The 20,735-nt window shown below is 47.0% G+C and overlaps 1 protein-coding gene across 3 annotated transcripts in view; it reads right to left on the bottom strand.

Annotated features, from left to right (window-relative positions):
• The window catches only part of DPYSL2 (dihydropyrimidinase like 2), a 143,280-nt gene that overhangs the window by 25,544 nt on the left and 97,001 nt on the right, over positions 1-20,735 (bottom strand). For all 3 annotated transcript variants that reach the window (XM_024250562.2, NM_001132362.1, XM_054560900.2), the window contains 4 exon segments: positions 8,124-8,288; positions 5,750-5,811; positions 5,135-5,215; positions 4,491-4,559 (listed from right to left, as the gene is read on the bottom strand). In XM_024250562.2, the coding sequence (XP_024106330.1) occupies positions 4,491-4,559; positions 5,135-5,215; positions 5,750-5,811; positions 8,124-8,288 (377 nt within the window).

Here is a 20,735-nt window from a genome sequence, read left to right as displayed (position 1 = left end):
CAAGCGATCCTCCCACCTCGGCCTCCCAAAGTGCTGGGATGACAGGTACGAGCCACTATGCCTATCTTCTGATTTTAATGATGAGGCAACTCAGAGAGGGAAATGACCTGTCCGGGGACACACGGCAGTGTCAGGACATCTGTCATTCTGCAAGGCCTGCTGGAAAGTGTCCGTCCCTGTGAAGGGTTCTTCGTTATTCTCATCTCCAAGTCCCCACTCTCTTCCCAGACATCAGTCTTACAGCTCAGAGCCGCTGTCAAATTCTATCTCTACACTCACTTTCTGTCTACCTCTTTCTCCTCGCCTTGTCCACAGTCCCTTCAGAAAGGATCACTTTCTTATCTGTTTTGCATCCCCACAATGCCAGGCACTGCCCGGATCGGCACGCAGGCTCAGTCGCCACTCCTCTCAGCCACAGATGGTTCAGTTCCAGATGTCTGAACTCCCTAATGTCCTTTCCAATCCTCTGGGTGGAAAATGAGGGAAAATCCTACTGGGTGGTCTCACATGGTGGGTTGGGAAGAAAGGCGTAGTGGGTTAGGAACATGTTTTGGGAAGTTCAAATCCAAGAGAACCATCATGCTAGTGATGGACAGGTCACCAAACTGCAGAGAAGTTACTGGGGTGTGTTTCATTCCATCAGCAGCACCTCCCCAAGTAGACTGGAAAGCTCAAACTCATGCAAAATCGTTCCATACTTGTTCTCTTTATCACCCACACAGGGTTTAACACACAACAGATCCCTCTTGACAAACTCACCATGAGAGGAGATGTCAGCCAGCAGGTGCCTATGGGCTTAAGTTCTAATCCCACTCTGCCACCATCCAAGCCTTTCAAACCCCCTGCATCCCCCTCCTCTCCTCGCTGGGCTGTCATATGGCTAAAACGACTCAGGGCCTGGCATACAAGAGGGGCCTCTAAATCAGCTGAAAAACTGCATCCCATACTGGTGCATCCCCGGATCTGCCAGCCCTCAAGGAGACTCCGTAATCAGTTGCTGGGGATTCTGAAGTTCTCAGTGCAATGGCTGCTGGGCCTAATCATGTAAAAATGGTTTCAATTTCTCTGGTCGAAATCGCAGTGATATGGTTTGGCTCTGCGTCCCCACCCAAATCTCATCTCAAATTGTAATCCACACATGTTGAGGGAGGGACCTGGTGGGAGGTGACTGGATCATGGAGAAAGTTTCCCCCATGATGTTCTCGTGATAATGAGTGAGTTCTCACGAGATCTGATGGTTTAAAAGTGGCAGTGTGCCCTCTGCTCACTCACTCTCTTGTCGCCATGTAAGACGGACCTGCTTCCCCTTCACCTTCCACCATGATTGTAAGTTTCCTGAGGCCTCCTCAGCCATGCAGAACTGTAAGTCAATTAAATCTCTTTTCTTTATGAATTACCCAGTCTCACATATTTCTTTACAGTAGTATGAAAATGGATGAATATAAGCAACCAGAATAACAACTCTCTGAGAGATTTTTCCTCTTCAGTAAAGCCAGGGCCTTTTCTTTCTGTGTTTGTGTTCTTCTCTGCAGAAAGCAGGAGAAAGAAGGAATGCAAGCCCCTCGGAAGGCTCTAAAACTTAGACAAGAATGAGGGTCTCAGTAGGAGCCTCATGTAGCATTTGCAGAAGTGGCATTTGCTTTTCTCAGAGGACATCTTCTCACCTCCTTGTACAGCTGGTAAATGGCAGGCAGAGGGACTGGCTCCCAGTCACCAAACAGGAGGAAAGCAGCAGGAAACTCTAATAAAGCCCAGGCCGAGGTGTGGCTTTCAGCTGAGTGTGTGTACACTGCAGGAGGGGTTGGGGTAGAGGCAGGACCCTACACTTTCTAGCTCTCTACTTTGATAACTGGGCAGTCACTTAACTTCATGCTTCTGGAGTGTCCTCACATAAAGAGAGATAACCAAGGAGCCCACTGCGGCACAGCTCTGGTACCACCACGCATGGGCAGTAGAATGTAAATGGTGCTCCCTGAATACAACCATGCAGCCTGCATGAATGGCATCCCCTGGAGTTATGCGAAGGAGATGCTGTTGTACCTCCTGCACAGGACAGTTACAAAACTGAAATGTGGGCCAGGAACACAGTGTCCAGCACACGTGAGCGCTAAATGAAGGCAGCTTTGAACAGGACTCACGTGAAAACTGTGTCAGCCCTCCACCTCTCCCGGACTCTGTGCATTTCCAAGGCCCAATCCCAAGACTGTTTCAGGGCTGAACAAAGGAACAATTCCAGGGAGGTCAGGGCTGAGAGCGACCATGGCTTATGTTGCCATGGTTTAAACCACCCAACAGGTGGATCTGGATCCTGGGGAATCTGGCGAGGGCAGTCACAGAAGCCGGCCCAGAGGGAGAAGTGAAACCACAGAAAGGAACCCTTGTGGTGTCTGCAAAAGTGGGATGGTGCCTGCACAGGTGTGTGCAAGCACATATGTGCATGTGTGTGCGAAAATGTGTGTGTATACCTATGTGTGTCTGTGCTTGCACATGTGTATGTTGTATGTGAAAATACGGGGGTACAACACATATGTGCATATGCTAAAATGTGTCTATGTGTGTACATGTGCATCTCTGTGCCTATGGATGTGTGTGTATGTATATGTGTGTGAATGTGAAGTGTGTGCACGTGTGTGTGCGCTTGTGCACATGTATGTGTGCACACAAATGTGCATAAAATCAGCCTCAGGCATGTTTATCATCGGCTGATCTTAGCCTGCTCTCGCCTGCAAGCTGTCCCCTGGAATCACTGCCCACCAGCCACGGTCTCAGCATGGGGCTTTCTTCAGCTGACACAGGGGCCTGCCTGCCTCCCTCATCCTCGGGCCAGCGCCAGGCCACCCTTTCAGCTTTTAGCACGCATGAGAAGGTTGATAGCTACAAAAGGGCCTGCATCTCTGGCCTGAAGCAGGAACATGCAGTCCTGAAAATGTCACGGCTTCCATCCTGTCATCTAGGGAGAGGAAAACGTCCTCAGGGCCTCAAATGGTACTGAAAGTGTCTTGGAGCCCGCAGTTCTGTGTATCTGCCTCTGCGTGTGTATCTATGTGTCTGTGTATGTCTATGTGTCTGTGTGTGTCTAGGTGTCTCTGTCTGTGTGTCTATGTGTCTGTATGTCTATGTGTATGTGTGTGTGTGTAGGTGTCTGTGTCTAGTTGTCTGTGTGTCTGTGTGTGTTACTATGTGTGTGCATGTGTGTCTATGTCTGTTGTGTGTCTACCTGTCTGCGTGTGCCTATGTCGGTGTGTACATGTGTGTTTACGTGAGCATATGCATGCAGCAAGAAGGACAGAACAAAGCGTGGACCCTGACTGTGTGCAAAGCATTCCGAGTGGCTCCCACTCACGTCTTCCTGCCTGTCTTGACTCCTTTCTCCTCTTCCAGCCTCATTCCCTCCCCTCAAGTCTGAAAGGATCCCAACCACCCCCTCCTGCACCCAAGGCAGTACACAGATGGTGCCTTCGCTCCCAAGCCCTCCTGAATCCACTTCCTTATCACAGGGACTGGCTCCCCTCCCAAACTGGTACCAACATGACCACGTCCCGAACTCAGGGTGGCAGCACGGTGCTGACACTCCACTCAGCAACTCAGTGGCCACAACCCTGCAGGGAGCTCTTGCCAAGCTCCTCCCGCCCGGGCTTCTGGAGCCTCCTCACTATCAGCCTCCACTCAGGCCCTTGGAGATCTGACCCCCTGCTCGGCACCAGTCCCTTTTCTGCCACTTCCTCCCATAAACGGGAAATCCTGGTGGTTCCCTGGAGATTCCCCCATTGCACGCTTCACTCAAACCTGCCCTAGTCAGGGCCCCTAGAGCCTGACATCCAGCCTGTCATTAAGGAGCCAACTTCTGAAAAGTATTTCACAGCCACAAATTCTAACTGATGAACACAGGTTCTCCATCACCTAAGACGTATGCACTCTCCCTTCGAACTCACACACCTCACCAAGACGGTGAGTCTCCACCTTTGAGCCAGCACAGGCCCCTGCTCTGAATCTTCCCTCCACAATTTTAAAAGATTCTGTCTACCAAACTCTGCATATCATGTGATATCCGGTGCAGGGTTACCTTGGAAAAACTTACAATTCCCCACATGCCTTCTAGGCATTTAGAAGAGCTTTTCCATCCTTCCAACTATGTTTTGGTGAATTTTGGTAAGATATTGGAGACCATAAGTTGTGAACCACTAAAATCTAGATTGCAGGATGCCAATGAAGAACTGTTTGTGTCTATACAAGCAATGGCTTGAAGAATTACAGACAGAAAGAGGAATCTTCTGGCAAAACAGTCCACACCACCTTACCCTCAGGAGTCATCTAACACTTCACTTTGCCTGTGTAGACAGATAGACACACACGTGACCCACAGCTTCTCAGAAAGACCAGAGTCAGCATCAGAGAAGCCCCCTTCTCAACGGGCAGGAAGAGGGTTCCCTGCGGCTCTGCCCAGTGCCCAGGGGACACTGATTCGAGCATTCCGCTTGGCGAACATTCACCTCCTCGGGTCGGCTCAGCACATGTCCCTCGGGGCCCGTGATGCCCAGATCCAGGATCCTCTGCTGCTCCTGCAATGTTTAGAGAAAGCCAGGCTGTGAGGGAGAGTGGACTTTGCACAGCTCTGATGGCAGAGACCCAGGCATGCAGTTATCCGGGCAAGATGGAAAATTACCACTGCCAATCATTCTGCCCTCATCCCAAGACCTCATGAAGAGAAGGGTTCGCTGCCCTGTTCCCAGTCCCGCCTGAGCAGGATGGATCAATTACAGCCTCCCAAAACCATTCAGCTGTTCCCTGGGATGCTGACGGCTGGTGCATTTGCGGCCCTCAGCCACGGTGTAAAATGCCTGCATGTGACGTGAGGGTTCCTGTACCCCACCCAAGGCAGCTGCGTTACAGCACCGAGAGAAATGGCCTCTCTCTGCAATGGTAACTGACTTAGATGTTCTGTGGCACACACGGAGAGGCATGTGTGTCACTGGCATTCACGCCATGGGTGAGACTGAGCAGAGCTCCAGCAAGGGAACACCAGGTCCCTCTGCTTTTCCACCTTGGTGTTAAGCTACAGATGTTGCCTCCCTTTCTTGAGCCTGCCTCTCACCCTCCAGGTGATGAAGAAATGACGAAAAAGAAAGCCCTGTACCTCTGCAATGATGTCGCCATTTTCTGCATGGACTTGGGCTATGGCGCCAATATCCCGGATCACACTCAGTACTTCATAAATCTGAGAGAGAGACAAGGGTGGGATCAGAGACAGGGACTTCCATCTTCCTGTTCACAAGGACAATCATCTCCCCGCCAGCAGCATTTCTGGGATGAGAAACAGGACACCTAGGCGATTCTATTAGCCTGGTTTTTTTGACATGATGAGGGCAATGTTTCTGACCACATTTGATGGAGAAAGACCCCTCAGAAATTAACAGAGGCAGCACAACTTAGCAGGACGTGGACCAGGAGTGAGAAGTTCTTGGGTGGCACCTGGCTCTGCACCAGGTTTGCTAAGGAGGTTCTGAGTGCCGCTCCCAGACACGCGTGCAGGGCAGAGCCTCAGATCCAGGGCGGTGGAGTGGCAGTGCTGGGGGCCAGGGCACTGCGTTCATACTCTCTTTCGAGGCTCAATTACATCAGTAACTGCATCCACCAGCCACTTCCCAGGAAGCTAGGAAACATGCATACATTGGAGACTGCTTTCCCAAACAGCCACAGCCTGAAGGTACCAAATGTCAGGGTGTCTCTTCCGAAAAGCCGACTTTCTTACCTGGCAATCCGTTAGCTGGAAGCGATCTTTGAAAGCCATGTACACGAGGAAGGAGTTTACCCCTAGTACAGACAAAATAGAGAGGTGGACTTTTAATAGATAAACCAAATAACCAAATAAGGGATAAGAAAGTGATAATACTGTCTGTGTGTGTACGTGTGTGTGTGTGTGTGTGTGTGTGTGTGTGTGTTTCAGTACAGAGAAAGAGAGAGGAGAGAAATGGAGACACAGAATGGTAAAGGAAGCAGAGTACAATATAAATAACCGGTGAATGTGGGATGAAGATGCACAAGGATGCTTTTTAGTATTCTTATAATCTTCCTATACGTTTACAAGTATATCAAAATTAAAAGTTGCCAGTGTTTGCACATCCATGTTCATAGCAGAATTATTCACAATAGCCAAAAAGTGGAAGCAAAAATCAAGCCTCCATTAACTGATAAACGAATAAACCAATGTGGTCTATCCATACAATGGAATATTATTCAGCCTTTAAAAAGGAAAGACACTCTGACACATGCTACAACATGGAGAAACCTTAAGGACATCATGGTAAGTGAAATAAGCCAGTTGCAAAAGGACAAATACTATATGATTTCACTTGTATGAGGTCCCTAGAAGTCAATTTCACAGACAGAAAGTACAACAGTGGCTGCCAGGGACTGGGGTGAAGTAGAGTGGAGAGTTAGTGTTTAATGAGTGAGTGTAGTGTTTCAGTTTTTGCAAGATAAAGAGTCCTGTGGATGGAGGGTGGTGATGGTTGCAACAACATTATGAGTGTATTTTAAAACAATGAACTGCACGCACACTTAAAAATGGTTAAGATGGTAACTTTAATGTCATATTTATTTTACCACAGTTAATTTTTTTAAGCTGCCTCTACCAAACAAGTCTGTTGCGACTGTAACAAGAAAATGAATTAGAAGTTTCTGCCTATGAAGAACTGTGATAAATGTCTTTTCTTTGGCAGACAGACTGCCTTCCATGCTGATTTTTAAGAAAATGATTTTTTAAGTAAGAAAAGGTCCATTAGTTCAACAAGCAGATGTCACAATTCTCATCCTGGCGTCTTGGAGTTCTTGCCTCCCTAGGCACCAGACCAAACATCCCTTCCCAACATTCATCACAATTTTAAACAATTGTCCTGACAACCTCACAGCCTTGGAGCTTAATTCAAGCCACCTGGGGGGTGCTGGGAGCTGCCTGAGTTAAATGCCTCTGGACATCCTGGCCCTTCTCCCGTTGCCAGGCAACAGTTACCACGGTAACCCTCCTGCCTAGTTTGGAGCAGATTCAGTCTAAGTATCCACAGTTAAACCACTTGGAGTCTCTGCATGCTCAAAAGCGAGAAAAGTCAAAGGTTACCTCTTTTCTTTTATGTGGAAGCTTCGTGCTGGAAAGAATCTTAGAGGACATCTAGTCCAAGACCCTCATATATGAGAAATGTTTAAAAAACTGAGACCCATAAAATTTCAGCAATTTACCCAGGGTCACACAGTTAGTCTGTGGAAGATCAGAGAAATAAACTCAAGACTCCTGCTTTTCATTCCAGGGCATTTTCTATCATTCTAGTACCTAGAGATTTCCCTCTTGCCATGTCACTCACAGCACATGGTGCTTCTGAGCCTGGAAGTCCCAGAACTCTAAAGCAATAGGTGTTTCCCTGAACACTAAGATCCAGTGAACCTGAGTCTTAGTTAATCTGGTCTCTAGCCAAACCCAACGAGACCCAGGAAGACGATGTGGCCTGGCTCTTCCCCGCAAACCCCCAAGGTTCTTGTTGACAAGAGTCCCAGAGGCACCTTGAGGTGGTAGATTCCTCCTGCCTCTCTGTGAATCTTTCCAATCCCTAGAAATTTGTTCTCCAAAATAATTCTAGGGAAAGGAAAAGCCCTCTCAGGTTGTCACTCAGTTTTGAAGTGTCTCATAGCCCTCAAATCTATCCTAGATCCATCCAGGTTGGTAGGAAGGGGCTGCCCAACACTCTCCTGAGACTGCCAAATCCTCACTGAGATATGTATTTGTTATCTTTTGAGGGTAAATCTCTCTCTCGGCAGCCTCAACTCCCCACCCTGGCTAGAGAGCACGGTGCTCACAAACCAATAAGCTGTGAGCAACTGTCACCTAAGAACAGGTCCCAGCAGTAAGCCTCATCTTCTCTTATCATCAATGAAGGCTTATGTTACTGCACTGGGTAAGGCCACCTCCAATCAGCACGAGCTGCGGCCCAAAGCCCTCTCTCCTTCCCAGGGACAGGCATGGGCATGAGGTGCAAATGGGATCTGGAAGCATTATCACTTTCTTCCCACGGCTGTGCCAGTTGATGGACTGAAGCGGAAACATCTGCAGAGGGCATTGACTCTGTGCAACCTACCGTGATCCTTCACAAGCGCTTCCATCTCCTCCTGGATGCCCTTGTGCCACTCGCTGATGTCCACATGCAGAGAGTAGTCACAGCAGGACTTGCTGTCAGCCCATTCCCTCCACTGGTCAAAGGCAGCAAGCAGGCTTGTCCCAGGCTCAGGAACAACGTGGTCAACTAGAAAGAAACAGACATACGTCGTCATCACCAAGAGCCTCAAGGGCCATGGGCCAGCAGGTATTTTCCCACTTGAACCCTGAATAAGGCTTCTTGGGTTCAAAATCGAGATGGTGATCTCTACAACCAGCTTCTAAGAATCCATGTAACCCAGCTGATTATCCAAGAGGGAGAAAGCAGAAAGCAGAAACTTGGCATGCATAATGTCTCCAGCGAAACCACACAAGCACTGCCCAGATCTGATTTCCCAAAACCCCTGAAAGCTCAAGCGTTGGGTGCATTTCACGGACAACGAGTCCTTATGGACAATGGCAGTGTCAAATGGCCGGTGAGCAGCCAAACCCTTCTTTGTGTTGAAAGCAGCTTATGAGACGACCCCCCGCCAGACGGCAGGGAACTTGAAGGTGCTGGAGCAGAGCCACACGGACCGGGCCTTTCAAAAGTTCCCGGGCATTACCTGCTCTCTCATTACCACTCACATTTCTGCAGCATAATACCACTTTGTAATTTAAGGGAAATCTTTCATCTTAAGAGTTCAAAGTGTTTTAAAACTGCAGTCATTGTTATATTACTATGGAGGTAGGCTGATCTGGAAGACTGAGGACTTTGGATGCAAGCTGACCTGAGTTGGTTTCCTAGCTCCATCATTCACCCGCATGGTATCCTGGGGTAAACTCCTTAATCTCCACTGCCCTAATTTCTGTGCTGCTTTAAAATGGGGTAATATTACCTAGCACATACATTTGTTATGAGGATTAAAGGAGATAGCACATCCATCAGTCTTATGTCATTACCTGATTTAAATCTTCCAATGGCTTCCCCCTGCTCTTCAGATAAAGATTCAAGTCCCCACTAAGGTTTGCAAAATCCCAACCAGTGTGGCCCTGGCCTACCTCTATAACATGACCCTGGACCATCTCTCCCTTGTACCCTGCTCTCCAGCTACACGGACCATTTTTCAGCTCCTAAAATATCTACCTGCTGCCTCCCACCACAGGGACTTTGCACCTGCTATTATCTCTCCTAGGTCTTGGAGAGCTCTCGCCCAGTTAACATGATGGCAGGAGGATTACCAGGACTATTACTACCCATCTTCTGTACACAAGCACTAAAATACAAACTGAAATGATTTGTCCAAGGTCAAATCAAACTTGTGCAACAATAGAAATAAAAACCAGGACTGAACACTTAAAGCAATGAATCATTCTTCCTAAATATTAGATTTTCTACACTCAGGTAAGCAGTTCTGAGCTAAGAGAACATCAGTCCATGTAATGCTAGAGAGCTCAGATTTCTGAAATGGATCAAATCTTGCAGATACTGCTAAATTCTGATCAACTGGGCTTGGCTTTGTATATGTCAGAAATATAGCCGTTGCACTTTGGGAGGCCAAGGCAGACAGATCACATGAATCAAGAGTTTGAGACCAGCCTGGCCAACATGGTGAAACCCTGTCTCTACTAAAAATACAAAAATTAGCTGGCCGTGGTGGCACATGCCTGTAGTCCCAGCTACTTGGGAGGCTGAGGCAGGAGAATTGCTTAAGCCTGGGAGGCAGAAGTTGCAGTGAGCCAAGATTGTGCCGCTGCACTCCAGCCAGGGCAACAGAGCAAGACCTTTTCTCAAAAAAAAAAAAAAAAAATACATATTTTATATATATATACACACACACACACACACACACACAATATGGCCATCTAAGCTGAATTTTCTTTTGACAAAATTTACTTTTTTGTAAGTATTAGTGTATGTAATTAAATGGGTACACACATATCTGGTATCTGTAATACGGATAATGTTATCTAATAAAAACAAAAACGATGTCCAGTTTAAATGCAAGCTTATTCCATCAGTAAAATGCTGATGTAGGAAACTTGACAAAAATTTCCAATTTTTCTTCTTAAGTTGTATGTCCCCTCATCAACACTCAAAAAAAAACAGAAAGAAGGAAAGAAAGAAAGAAAAGAAAGAAAGAAAGAAAGAAAGAAAGAAAGAAAGAAAGAAAGAAAGAAAGAAAGAAAGAAAAAGAAAGAAAGAAGGAAAGAAAGAAAGAAAAGCATAAAAATATCACTGTGTAGGAATCAGTTTGGGCAGAATCTCCCTACCCACTCCCCCGGCGTCATCTCTTGTCCTCCTACAAATCACCCTTCAGAAGCAGCTAGAAGGATCTTAAACCTTTCATCACACACCGCCATTCCCCTTATTAAATCCTTCAGTAGCTGTCTACCATCCTTAGAGTCCAATTCAAACTCTTTCTCTTGGCCAGTCAGATCCGGTCCTAGTTGATCTCTCCAAGGTACTCTCTATCCCCGATCTGCTCACCCACAATGGCCACCCCGGCCATTCTTCACTTTGACCTACCCAACCCCTGGGCAACTCCAAGCCTGTGCACAAGCAGCCCTCTCTCTCTGGAAATCCATTCCCCTCGCTCTTGACTTGGGCATCTCCTCATCCTTCTCACTGGGGCTATATGTCACCATCCCAGGGTGGCATCGTTTCTGAATCCGTTTCACTCATTTACTGTCTGACCCCTGACTAGAATGTGAACTCCCTCTGAGCAGGTACTGAACGCCTAGATCAGGGAAGAGCCAAATGAATGCTCTAAATAAGTGATGGAATGTTTCCTTCCGGCTCTCACATTCCACTTGCAATCAGGTCAAGCAGCAAAGGAGGGGCTCTCCTGGGAACCGGACCAGCTTTTGCTGCGGCAAAGACCCCTCCCCTCAACACTGCTGTGCCAGACCCTCACTTATGGAAATGCATTCCTTTCACTGGCCAGCAAAGGGAATGAGCAGAAATAACAATTTTTTTCTGATGATATGATGCTTTCAGTAGAAAATTTCAAAAATACAGAAAATTTTAGGGAAAGTTAATAATCCCATTACCACCACCACCCCAAAATCAACCTATTCAAATTTGGGTGTATTTTCACTGCCTTTTTTCTATATATTATACCTTATTATATTTCTTTATTTATACTCCACTTTCTTCCCCCAAAAAGTTTTAAGGTGGTTTATAGAGATACATAAAATACAAGAAAATGTGACAAACCAGAAAGAGTAATGCAAGATAAAGCAGAAGAAAAATAATGGTAAAATAAAATCAGGAACGAGCCATGTATGTATGTGTATGTATGTACATGTGTATTTATATGTGTATATATGTATGTAAAATACGTGTATGTATATGTGGATGCAAGTGTGTACGTATGTGTGTGTTTGTATAGATAAATACTTGACATTTAGTCTTATACATTGGCTAAATTTAGAGTTAGGCTCTCTAGCCAATGTAAATAAGGAAGCCTGATATGTTTAACATATCTATTTCCTTTAAGATTAAAAAAACAAATCCCTCCTAAGAAGAAGGATAAGTACTGGTAACACTAAGACCCACATGCTCATAGTTACTGAATAATCCTTTCCTTCTATTGATTTATGATGACTTTAAAAAATACTTTATCATTATTATTACTAGATAACATATCTAATAATGTTTTAAATTCACGCATACTTTGCAGAGAGACAATACCAGGTTCTGTTCCTGGGCTATTTTGCTCCATTCATCTCAATCAGTACTAAATAGAGCAGCTTTTTGATACTTTTTAATATCTGGTGGCAAAAGATCACTTGAGGCCAGGAGTTCGAGACCAGCCTTGGCAACATGATGAAACCTCGTCTCTACTAAAAATACAAAAATTAGCTGGGTGTGGTGGCAGGTGCCTGTAATCCCAGCTACTCAGGAGACTGAGGCAGGAGAATCACTTGAACCCAGGAGGCAGAGGTGGCAGTGAGCTGAGACTGCACCACTGCACTCCAGCCTGGGTGACAGAGCAAGAGACTGCCTCAAAACAAAAAAAAAAGGAAAAAAAATAAAAGCTCATTTCTTCCACAAGATTTTCTTCCCTTCTCCTTAGGCCAAGGCGCTCATTCCCATTGCAAGGCTCAAGCAAGCCATCTAAAGCCTTACAACCATCAACACAATCTAGATTTAGAACACCACCAAAAAAGAAAGGCTGTACCCACCTGCAGTCACTCCCCATTCCCTCCTAGCCTGCTACTCCCAGCCCCTGGCAACCACTAGTCTACTTCTGTCTCTGTTCCACTCACCCTTAGACAACGTGGGGAAGGTGACAGACAAGGACAACTTCAGGCTGGTGACCGGACCCATGACTCCACATCCCAACAATGTGTCATCAGATCATCTGGTGCTAGACTCCTCAGACTTCAGGGTACACAGTAATGATCTCCAGTGTTCATTAAAACACAGGTTCTGGCCGGGTGTGGTGGCTCATGCCTATAATCCCAGCACTTTGGAAGGCTGAGGCAAGAGGATCACTAGAGCCCAGGAGTTCAAGACCAGCCTGGGCAACACAGCAAGACCCTGTCTCAAAAAAATAACATAAAAATAAAACACAGGTTCCCAGACCTTACCCCAGAGTTTCTGACGCTGCAGGTCCAGACTGGGACCCAGTAATCTGCATTTCTACTAAGCAACCCGGGAGCTACTGAGTCTGCCTTGAACTACCTTGACTATCATTAACTGAGTGCAAATCTTTTCCCAAAACTTCTCCCTCCACCTCCATTCACTCCTGTCCATTTACCACGAGGGGCCTCTTTACTACACAACAGCATCATCATCACTTACAAAAAATAGCACGTTCCCTGGCTGCAATCCCATGGCTTCCTTGCATATCCAAATTCAGCTCCAGGGGTTATAAACCCTTGAAAACTCAGGACCCGGACACAGCTGAGCACTTCGGGGAAATAAACATGCTTCCTTCAAGAGCTCGTGACACTCAGAAACGTGTCCATGAAAAGCCTCCACATGTTTTCCCACAGTTCTCTTTCCACTGAAGCTCTCCTGGGAAGAGCTGCTCCAAGGGAATAGGGCAGAATGTCACACTCACTTCCGGAGGGAGCAGAGTCCCCACTGAGGACACAAGCCTGAAAATGACTTGCACAGAGCTCACAGGCCTTTCCTCTGGTGACCTCCCTGAGCTATCCGCCCCTGCAAGAGGGCAGCCTTGGCAACCCGGCTATACCAGCAGTGAAAAGAGAATGGGCTTGGGGGTCAAGGAGCCCCCAAATTCTAGTTTTTGCTGCAGTACTCCCTCACTGTGGTTTAGCCTTTAGGAAACTCCATTTCTTTTTTCTTTTCTTTTTTTTTTCTTTTGAGACAGAGTTTCACTCTTGTTGTCCAGGCTGGAGTGCAGTGGCGCGATCTCAGCTCGCTGCAACCTCCGCCTCCCGGGTTCAAGCGATTCTCCTGCCTCAGTGTCCTGAGTAGCTGGGATCAGAGGCGTGCGCCACCACGCCAGGCTAATTTTTGTATTTTTTTTTTTTTTAGTAGAGATGGGGTTTCACCATGTTGGCCAGGCTGGTGTCGAATTCCTGACCTCAGATGTTCCTCCCAACCTCGGCCTCCCAAAGTGCTGGGATTACAGGCATGAGCCACCGCGCCCGGCCAAGAACCTCCATTTACTCATTTATAAAAAGATAGGCATGAGCGGGGTTCAGTGACTCACACCTGTAATCCCAGTACTTTGGGAAGCTGAGGTGGGCAGATTGCTTGAGGCCAGGAGTTCAAGACCAGCCTGGGTAACACAGTGACACCCCAACTCTACAAAAAAAAAAATTACCCGGGCATGGTGGTATGTGCCTGTAGTCGCAGCTACTTGAGAGGCTAAGTGGGGAAGATCGCTTGAGCCCAGGAGTTGGAGGATGCAGTGAGCTATGACTGCACCACTGCACTTCAGCTTGGGCAACAGATCAAGACTCTATTAAGAAAAAGAAAAAAAAAAGGCGTAAAACCACATACTATGCAGGGCTACAAAAAGTTTACATAATAAAGTGTAGGTAAAAGCACCTCGCAAAATGCCTGGCACACACTGGGTTTTCCTTCCCTCAGGATGAGTGACTGGAAACACCCTCACAGTCTGCGTGGTAGGCCTGTGAATCTGGTTTACGAGAGAGCCAAGAACATGACCCAGGACAGTGGCCTGAATTTGCAAGTTACAAGCAGTCTCTGAAAAAGGACTATTCCTCTTATTATGACTTTTATTAAAACTGTCAAAGGAACCTACTTTTTTTTTTAACAGTTTTATTGAGGTATAATTCACATGCTATGCAATCACTCATTTAAAAGGTATAACCCAATGGCTTTTAGTTCACTCACAGAACTTTACAACCATTGCAATAATCTAATTTTAGAACATGACTCAAAAAAGAAACCTCGTACCCACTTACAGTCACTCCCCATTCTCTCCTACCCCTGCTACTCCCAAACCCTGGCCACCAATCTACTTCCTGTCTCCATAGATTTGTTTATTCGGGACATTTCCTATCAATGGAATCATATAAGATGTGGTCTTGTGTGTCTGTCTGCTTTCACTTGGCGTCATGCCGTCAAGGTTCATCCATGCTGCAGCGAGAATCGGTGCTTCATTCCCCTCCTGCCTCAAGCAGTTCCCTATTGTTCTGCGTTTTGGATATTAGCAAAGTGTGAGACACAAAGTAAACAAGCTGCTCCCTAAAACTTCAAAGAGAAGACCCGTTTGGAGTTTGCCATATTTAAATGACCCTACTTTTAAATTTTTTTTCTTTTATCCTTTTTCTTTTGTTGAGAAGGGGTCTTGCTCTGGCACCCAGGCTGGAGTGCAGTTGCACAATCATAGCCCACTGCAGTCCTGACCTCCTGGGCTCAAGTAATCCTCCCACCTCATCCTCCCAAGTAGCTAGTACCACAGGCATGTGCCACCACACCCAGCTAATTTTATTATTATTATTATGTGTAGAGATAATAGGTCTCGCTATGCTGCCCAGGCTAGAACTTTTTCTTTTTAAAACTCACTATAGACTCACATGCAGTTTTAAGAAATGACACAGAGAGAACCTTCATACCCTTCACCCCGTTTCCCCCAAAGGAAACAACTTGCCTAACTATAGTACAATATTACAGCCAGGCAGCGACACTGATAAAGAATCCAATACCATGAGTTTTTAAAGGGCTAGGCTGGCAGTATTTCTGATAAGGTCTCAAGGGACCCTCTGTAATTAAAACCAGGGATGTCAGAAACACCTTCCCTGCAGTTCCAGTTCTGGAATTGAAGCAGTTGAGCAGGTACCACAGTCTGTAAGTCAGCTGGGGGTTATGCACGTGGAGCAGGAGGGAGGAGAGAGGATGGGGAGCCCTCCACCCTGCCCTCTGATCCCATCTCGGGGTTACACACATGGAGCAAGAGGGAGGAGGGGGGAGGGAGGATGGGGAGCCTTCACTCAGCCTGTGATCCCACCTTGGGGTTATACGCATGGAGCAGAAGGGAGGAGAGAGGATGGGGAGCCCTCCACCCAGCCCTCTGATCCCACCTCAAGGTTACACCCGTGGAGCAGGAGGGAAGAGGGAGGATGGGAAGCAATCACTCAGCCCTCCGACCCCGCCTCGGGTACCCGCCAGCCCCTTGAAGCAAGGAGGGGCAGATGCTAAAACTCCTGTTGTCAGTGCACACACCTCCCCCTGCTCCCTGGATATTCACTCTATCAGCACTGCTCATCTCCAGGATCTTATTCCAAATAGTCACAGCCTCATTCTCCAGCACCATTCCCTGCTTTTCAATGTGTGTGCATCAGCCTCTCCCTTTTTCATCTCAGATAAATGAATTGACTTGAATTAAAAGCAAACCAACAGGGAGGCAGTAACACAAGCCACCCACTGGCTTATCTATGTGGCTTTCCCAAGCTGGCATCTACCCTGCAAAATGCCCTGCAAAATGCCGTGTGACCTCATCAACCAGGCAGGGAATGGCTTTTGTTGAAGGAGAGATAACAGCCTTTGTGACTTGTGCTTGGCAGTTAGGATAACGTGGTTTTGCTCTGAAGAAAAGGGCAGAAAAGGAGGAGAAAGCACCTGCCCCTGAGAATTTAAGGGGTACCCACTGAAGAGGCACTATTGGAAAGACCAGAGCCAGATACCTGGGGTCCAGGTCAGTTCTACCACTTCCTCACCATGTGACTTTAGACAAGAAGTTCAAACTCTCAAGAGCTTCAGACTCCTCAACCACAAAATGGGACTAATAATTAACTCAGGGTTCCAGGGTGTTGTAAACGAGGGAATATGGAAAATGCTTGAAGAGCATCTGCTACATAGATGTGGTTTGATAAACACCCCCAGGAAGACAAAGCTATGTTCCTTTGTAAGAAAAACGCCCATGCATAAAACACTGCATAGTATTTAGGTGCCTCCAAAGCACGTGCCGCCTTACAGGGTGAACTACTTGCCTTGTACAAATATACTGTTTCTCCCGCAATGCTAAAGAAGCATTTTCCTAAGACCTGGAACTATTTAGAATGTCTGTGCCTGAGTTTTTTCATCTTTGAAACAGTAAAAATAACATACATCCCAGCATTTTTCATGAGTGTTCAATAAGATGGTGTTTGTAAGCTATAAGAGGCACTGTTCAAATATGACCAATTGCCATCCGTGTTTTCTTCTGTCTGGAAGAAGCAAGCAGGGGGACTGGTATACAGAAGGTGCTCAGTGCACACAGGACAGACCAAACATCACACCTGCCTCTAGGCAACTTTAGCCTCTTCCTCCAAGGGACTCAGTCATGGAACTATGTGACTCAATACACCAACCTGAGAACCCCAGCATCCACTGGACACTGAAGTCCCAGGAGTACCCAGCTCTCCTGTCGGTCCTCCCTGCAGACTCACAGTGCCTGGATTTTAAATTCAAGCCCTCCTAATGGATGGGGAGGGGCCAGGCCACCTTTGGTTAGCACACGCCAGTGAAATGACTAACTGTAACATAAGTTTAAGTCATAAATATTGAAAGGTGAGAGTAATAGTAAAAACCATTCTGATTTATTCAGCACTTCCTATGTGTCTGGTACGACTCTAAACATCTTCCATGGATTCTCTCATTTAATCCTCACAATAGCCCCCTGAGCTCTGAGCCAGGGTTGGCCCTAGTTTTCAGCTGAACAGAGAGTAAGATTAAGTAACCTGCTCACATTACTTAAAATGTACCAGGCAGAGGGCCTGGGCCACAGAAGCTGCGCAACAGCCACACCTCCCGTGCCTCTGGCAGGCAGGGCTCTTGGCAGAACTCTGGATGCTGGTCAACCACATGACCTTGGCCAGTGCAGCCACTGACTGACAGGGCTGGAATCTGACCCCAGAACATGTGATCAAAAGAGAGCAAGAGGGCTAGTTAATTGAGAAGTGAAATTCAGTCTTATCCCTTCATATATTATAACTAAAGCAAGTGACCCAATTCAATAAACAGATAGGAAAACCGTGTCCTTAGCCTAAGGGTGGCAGGCATATGGAAACATGTTCTTCACTGCTCGGACCTTCAGGCACTTGAGTAGCCCTCTCCTTTCTCTTTCCTAACTTTGTTCAATGTAAGTTTGCTTTTAAAACTAAACCAGTATCTTCATACAAATCAAGTGGCGCCATCGGTCATTGTTCAGCATCTAGAAGCCCTGCTAGAATGATTATGACTAACTCTGGGGGAAGTGTTAAGCCAAGATCTGGTAAAACGCTTATAAAACAAACAACCTCCTTTAAGTGATCTGGTGATCAGCCAACTTTGGAGGAAACAAAGAGGTAGAAGATATAAACTGTGCCCTTAAAATGCCAACAATCCAGTTAGGGAAAACAAAAACTCACTAAAAGATAGGAAAGGGATATGGATAAAATAATCCTGAAGGACCCTCCAGCTACCAACTGTCCCCACCCCTCTCTTCTCATAGAGCTATGGAGGGAGCTGAATGTTGCTGATGCCCCACTTTCTCGCTCTCATTCCCTCTTGGCCCACTGCACACTGGCCCCCATCCTGCCGGTGCCTGGAACCTGTCCCTGCCACATCCCAGTTCTGTTCCCTTCCTGTCTGTCCAGCTCCCAGACAGCAATCTTGCAAATTTACTTCCCATGTCTCAGAAGAATCTTCCCCTGGCTCTTCTTCCTCCACCCTCATTTTCTTTATTTTTTATTTTTTATTTATTTTTTTGAGACAGGGTCTCGTTCTGTCACCCAAGCTGGAATGCTGTGGTGCAATCTGGCTGACCGCAGCCTTGACCTCCAAGACTCAGGCAATCCTCCCACCTCAACCTCCCGGGTAGCTCGGACCACAGGCACGTGCCACCACGCCCAGCTAATTTTTAATTTTTTGTAGAGAAAGCGTCTCCCATGTTGCCCAGGCAGGTCTCAAACTCCTGGGCTCAAATGATCCTCCTACCTTGGCCTCCCAAAGTGCTGGGATTATAGGCATGAGCTACCATGCCCCACCCACCCTCATATTCAATGCTCACTTGGGAGGTCTGTCCCACTCATTAGATTCCACTCACACTCCTAACATCTATTCAAAATGTCCCGAGTTGGGGTTCTGAAGAGCGCAACAGCAGGGCCTTCCCTGGCTGGCAGGCATGGGGCTCCTAATCTCTCCCTCTCCTCTGTCGTTTCCTCTCTGCTCCTTCCTGGCCAGCCCTTCTCCCGTTCTCCTGACCTCCTTCCTCCCATCCCTCGGCATTCAGTCTTCCTCATCACTCACTGGTCAATGGATATGAGGAGCAGGACCCTCTTCAGTCTCAGGAAAAACCCCATGGTATGCAGCAGAAGCAGGTGGGCCTCTCTGGTGACTGTACCTGCCAGGACAGGCACCCACTGCACGAAGGGAGCCGCTCATCCTGAAGCCTAGAGTGGGCACCTGGAGCTGCCCACACCTGCAGCCTGCATCCCTGCCCACTGCTTCTTTTCTCATGGCCTGGGCCCTGGAATGAGGATGTCCCTTCCTTCCAGGCTGCTGGGAGAGGACCCTGGGAGGCCAGGAGTCAGAGCTGGAGACTGTAGGTGGGGAAGGAGAGGCAGGGAGCAGGCAGAGAGAAGGCCCAGATTCCAAACCCACTGTAATTTCACATTCTAAAGATGATGTCGCAGATGTACCTTGGGCTTTTCATCCCATTTTCCTGGATGAACACAGGCACAACCCTAGCTCCCCACCTCAGGGAAACATATCCACCTGTCTTCAGAAAGTTTCAAAAACAGGAATGGAACAGTTGAACCATTTTATAATTTCCTACACATTTGCATTTATTTGATAGCAATAATATCAACCTCACATAGACATAGTGTTTTTAAGTGATTCACAAAGTGTTATCACATACCTTATCTCATCTGATGCTCAAACAAGGTAGGCAGGGCAGGTTTACAATCCTTACATCACAGATGCAGAGCCTGGGGGCCACAGGACTTGCCTGCTGCTGTGCAGCAGAATGTGGGAGCTCAAACCCCAAACTGGGAGCACTTGGCACCTGCCTCCTTCTACAGCTTAAACCACTGCCTCCTTCTAGGCATTTCTATGCATAGCAGTCACCTCAACGATCCATCCCTAAATCCTCTTCTGTCATTGGAAACACATGCAATGGGTAACTTAAGTGGATAACTAATGACCTTAACCCAATGTGCATGAGAAAAAGCCAATTCAGGGCATCAGACAATGAGCTCAAGCGATCCACCCGCCTCAGCCTCCCAAAGTGCTGGGATTACAGGCGTGAGCCACCACATCTGGCCCATGCTCATTTTTAATCATGGAGTTTTTTTTCTTAATGCCACATTATCTTAAAGTCTTCCTAATTCAATTTTTAATGGGAGCCATTCTTGCGGAGAATCTACCATCATTTCCTTAACCATTTCCCTGTGGAAGAACCTATAGGTTTCTTCCAAATTTCCTCTATTATATGTAATGTTCTTATGAACATATTCATGCAAATAACTTTCCCCCTATATTAAACGGTTTTCTCTGGAGTTCTAGGGTTGGGATGACTGGATGAACTATGGTTCTTCATACAGACGGCCACATTATGTTCCAAATGTGTCACCTCTTCACTCTGTCACCAGCAATGCATCAGGATGTCACCCCAAACAGCGTTGCTTTTTCCATTTTCTTTGCTTACTATCTGAGGGGGTAAAACACAAAGCTCTTTTCACTCTACCAGGCTGTCTGTTTCAAATAAATGGCTACCTTCCAAGATCCAACTGGGGGACTGAGTCCTACATGAGAGATCAGATCAACTAGCCATTCAAAGAAGTTGCTGACAATTTTACAACCACAAGATTAAATGGCTCTGGCCACCATCTTAGGTCTGGTGCCCTCTCAACCCTTCTCCCAGCTTCATCAACCTGAGGCCTAAGCGATTCCCAGCCCAGGCTGCCTTGTTAAGCTAGGCATCCCCGAACCAGGCCAGGCAGCAGCAGCAGCTCTGGAATCAGGCCCCAGCCCCAGGCGCCTGAGTCCCTCTTTCCGGGTCCAGGGAGAAGCTGTGCTTTGTCTCAGCTCCATGTTTATGTTCACAGACAGACACTTAATAGGAAATGCCATCCATAAAGCAGGATGACGAAATCGTGGCCGGGGGAGAAGGCAAGGAGAGCCAACTTGGTTACAATGTAA

This window comes from Pongo abelii, chromosome 7 (genome assembly GCF_028885655.2).
Source record: "Pongo abelii isolate AG06213 chromosome 7, NHGRI_mPonAbe1-v2.0_pri, whole genome shotgun sequence".
Lineage (NCBI taxonomy): Eukaryota > Metazoa > Chordata > Mammalia > Primates > Hominidae > Pongo > Pongo abelii.
The sequence above is the reverse complement of the archived record's forward strand: the minus strand, read 5'-3'. Positions and strand labels throughout refer to the sequence as shown.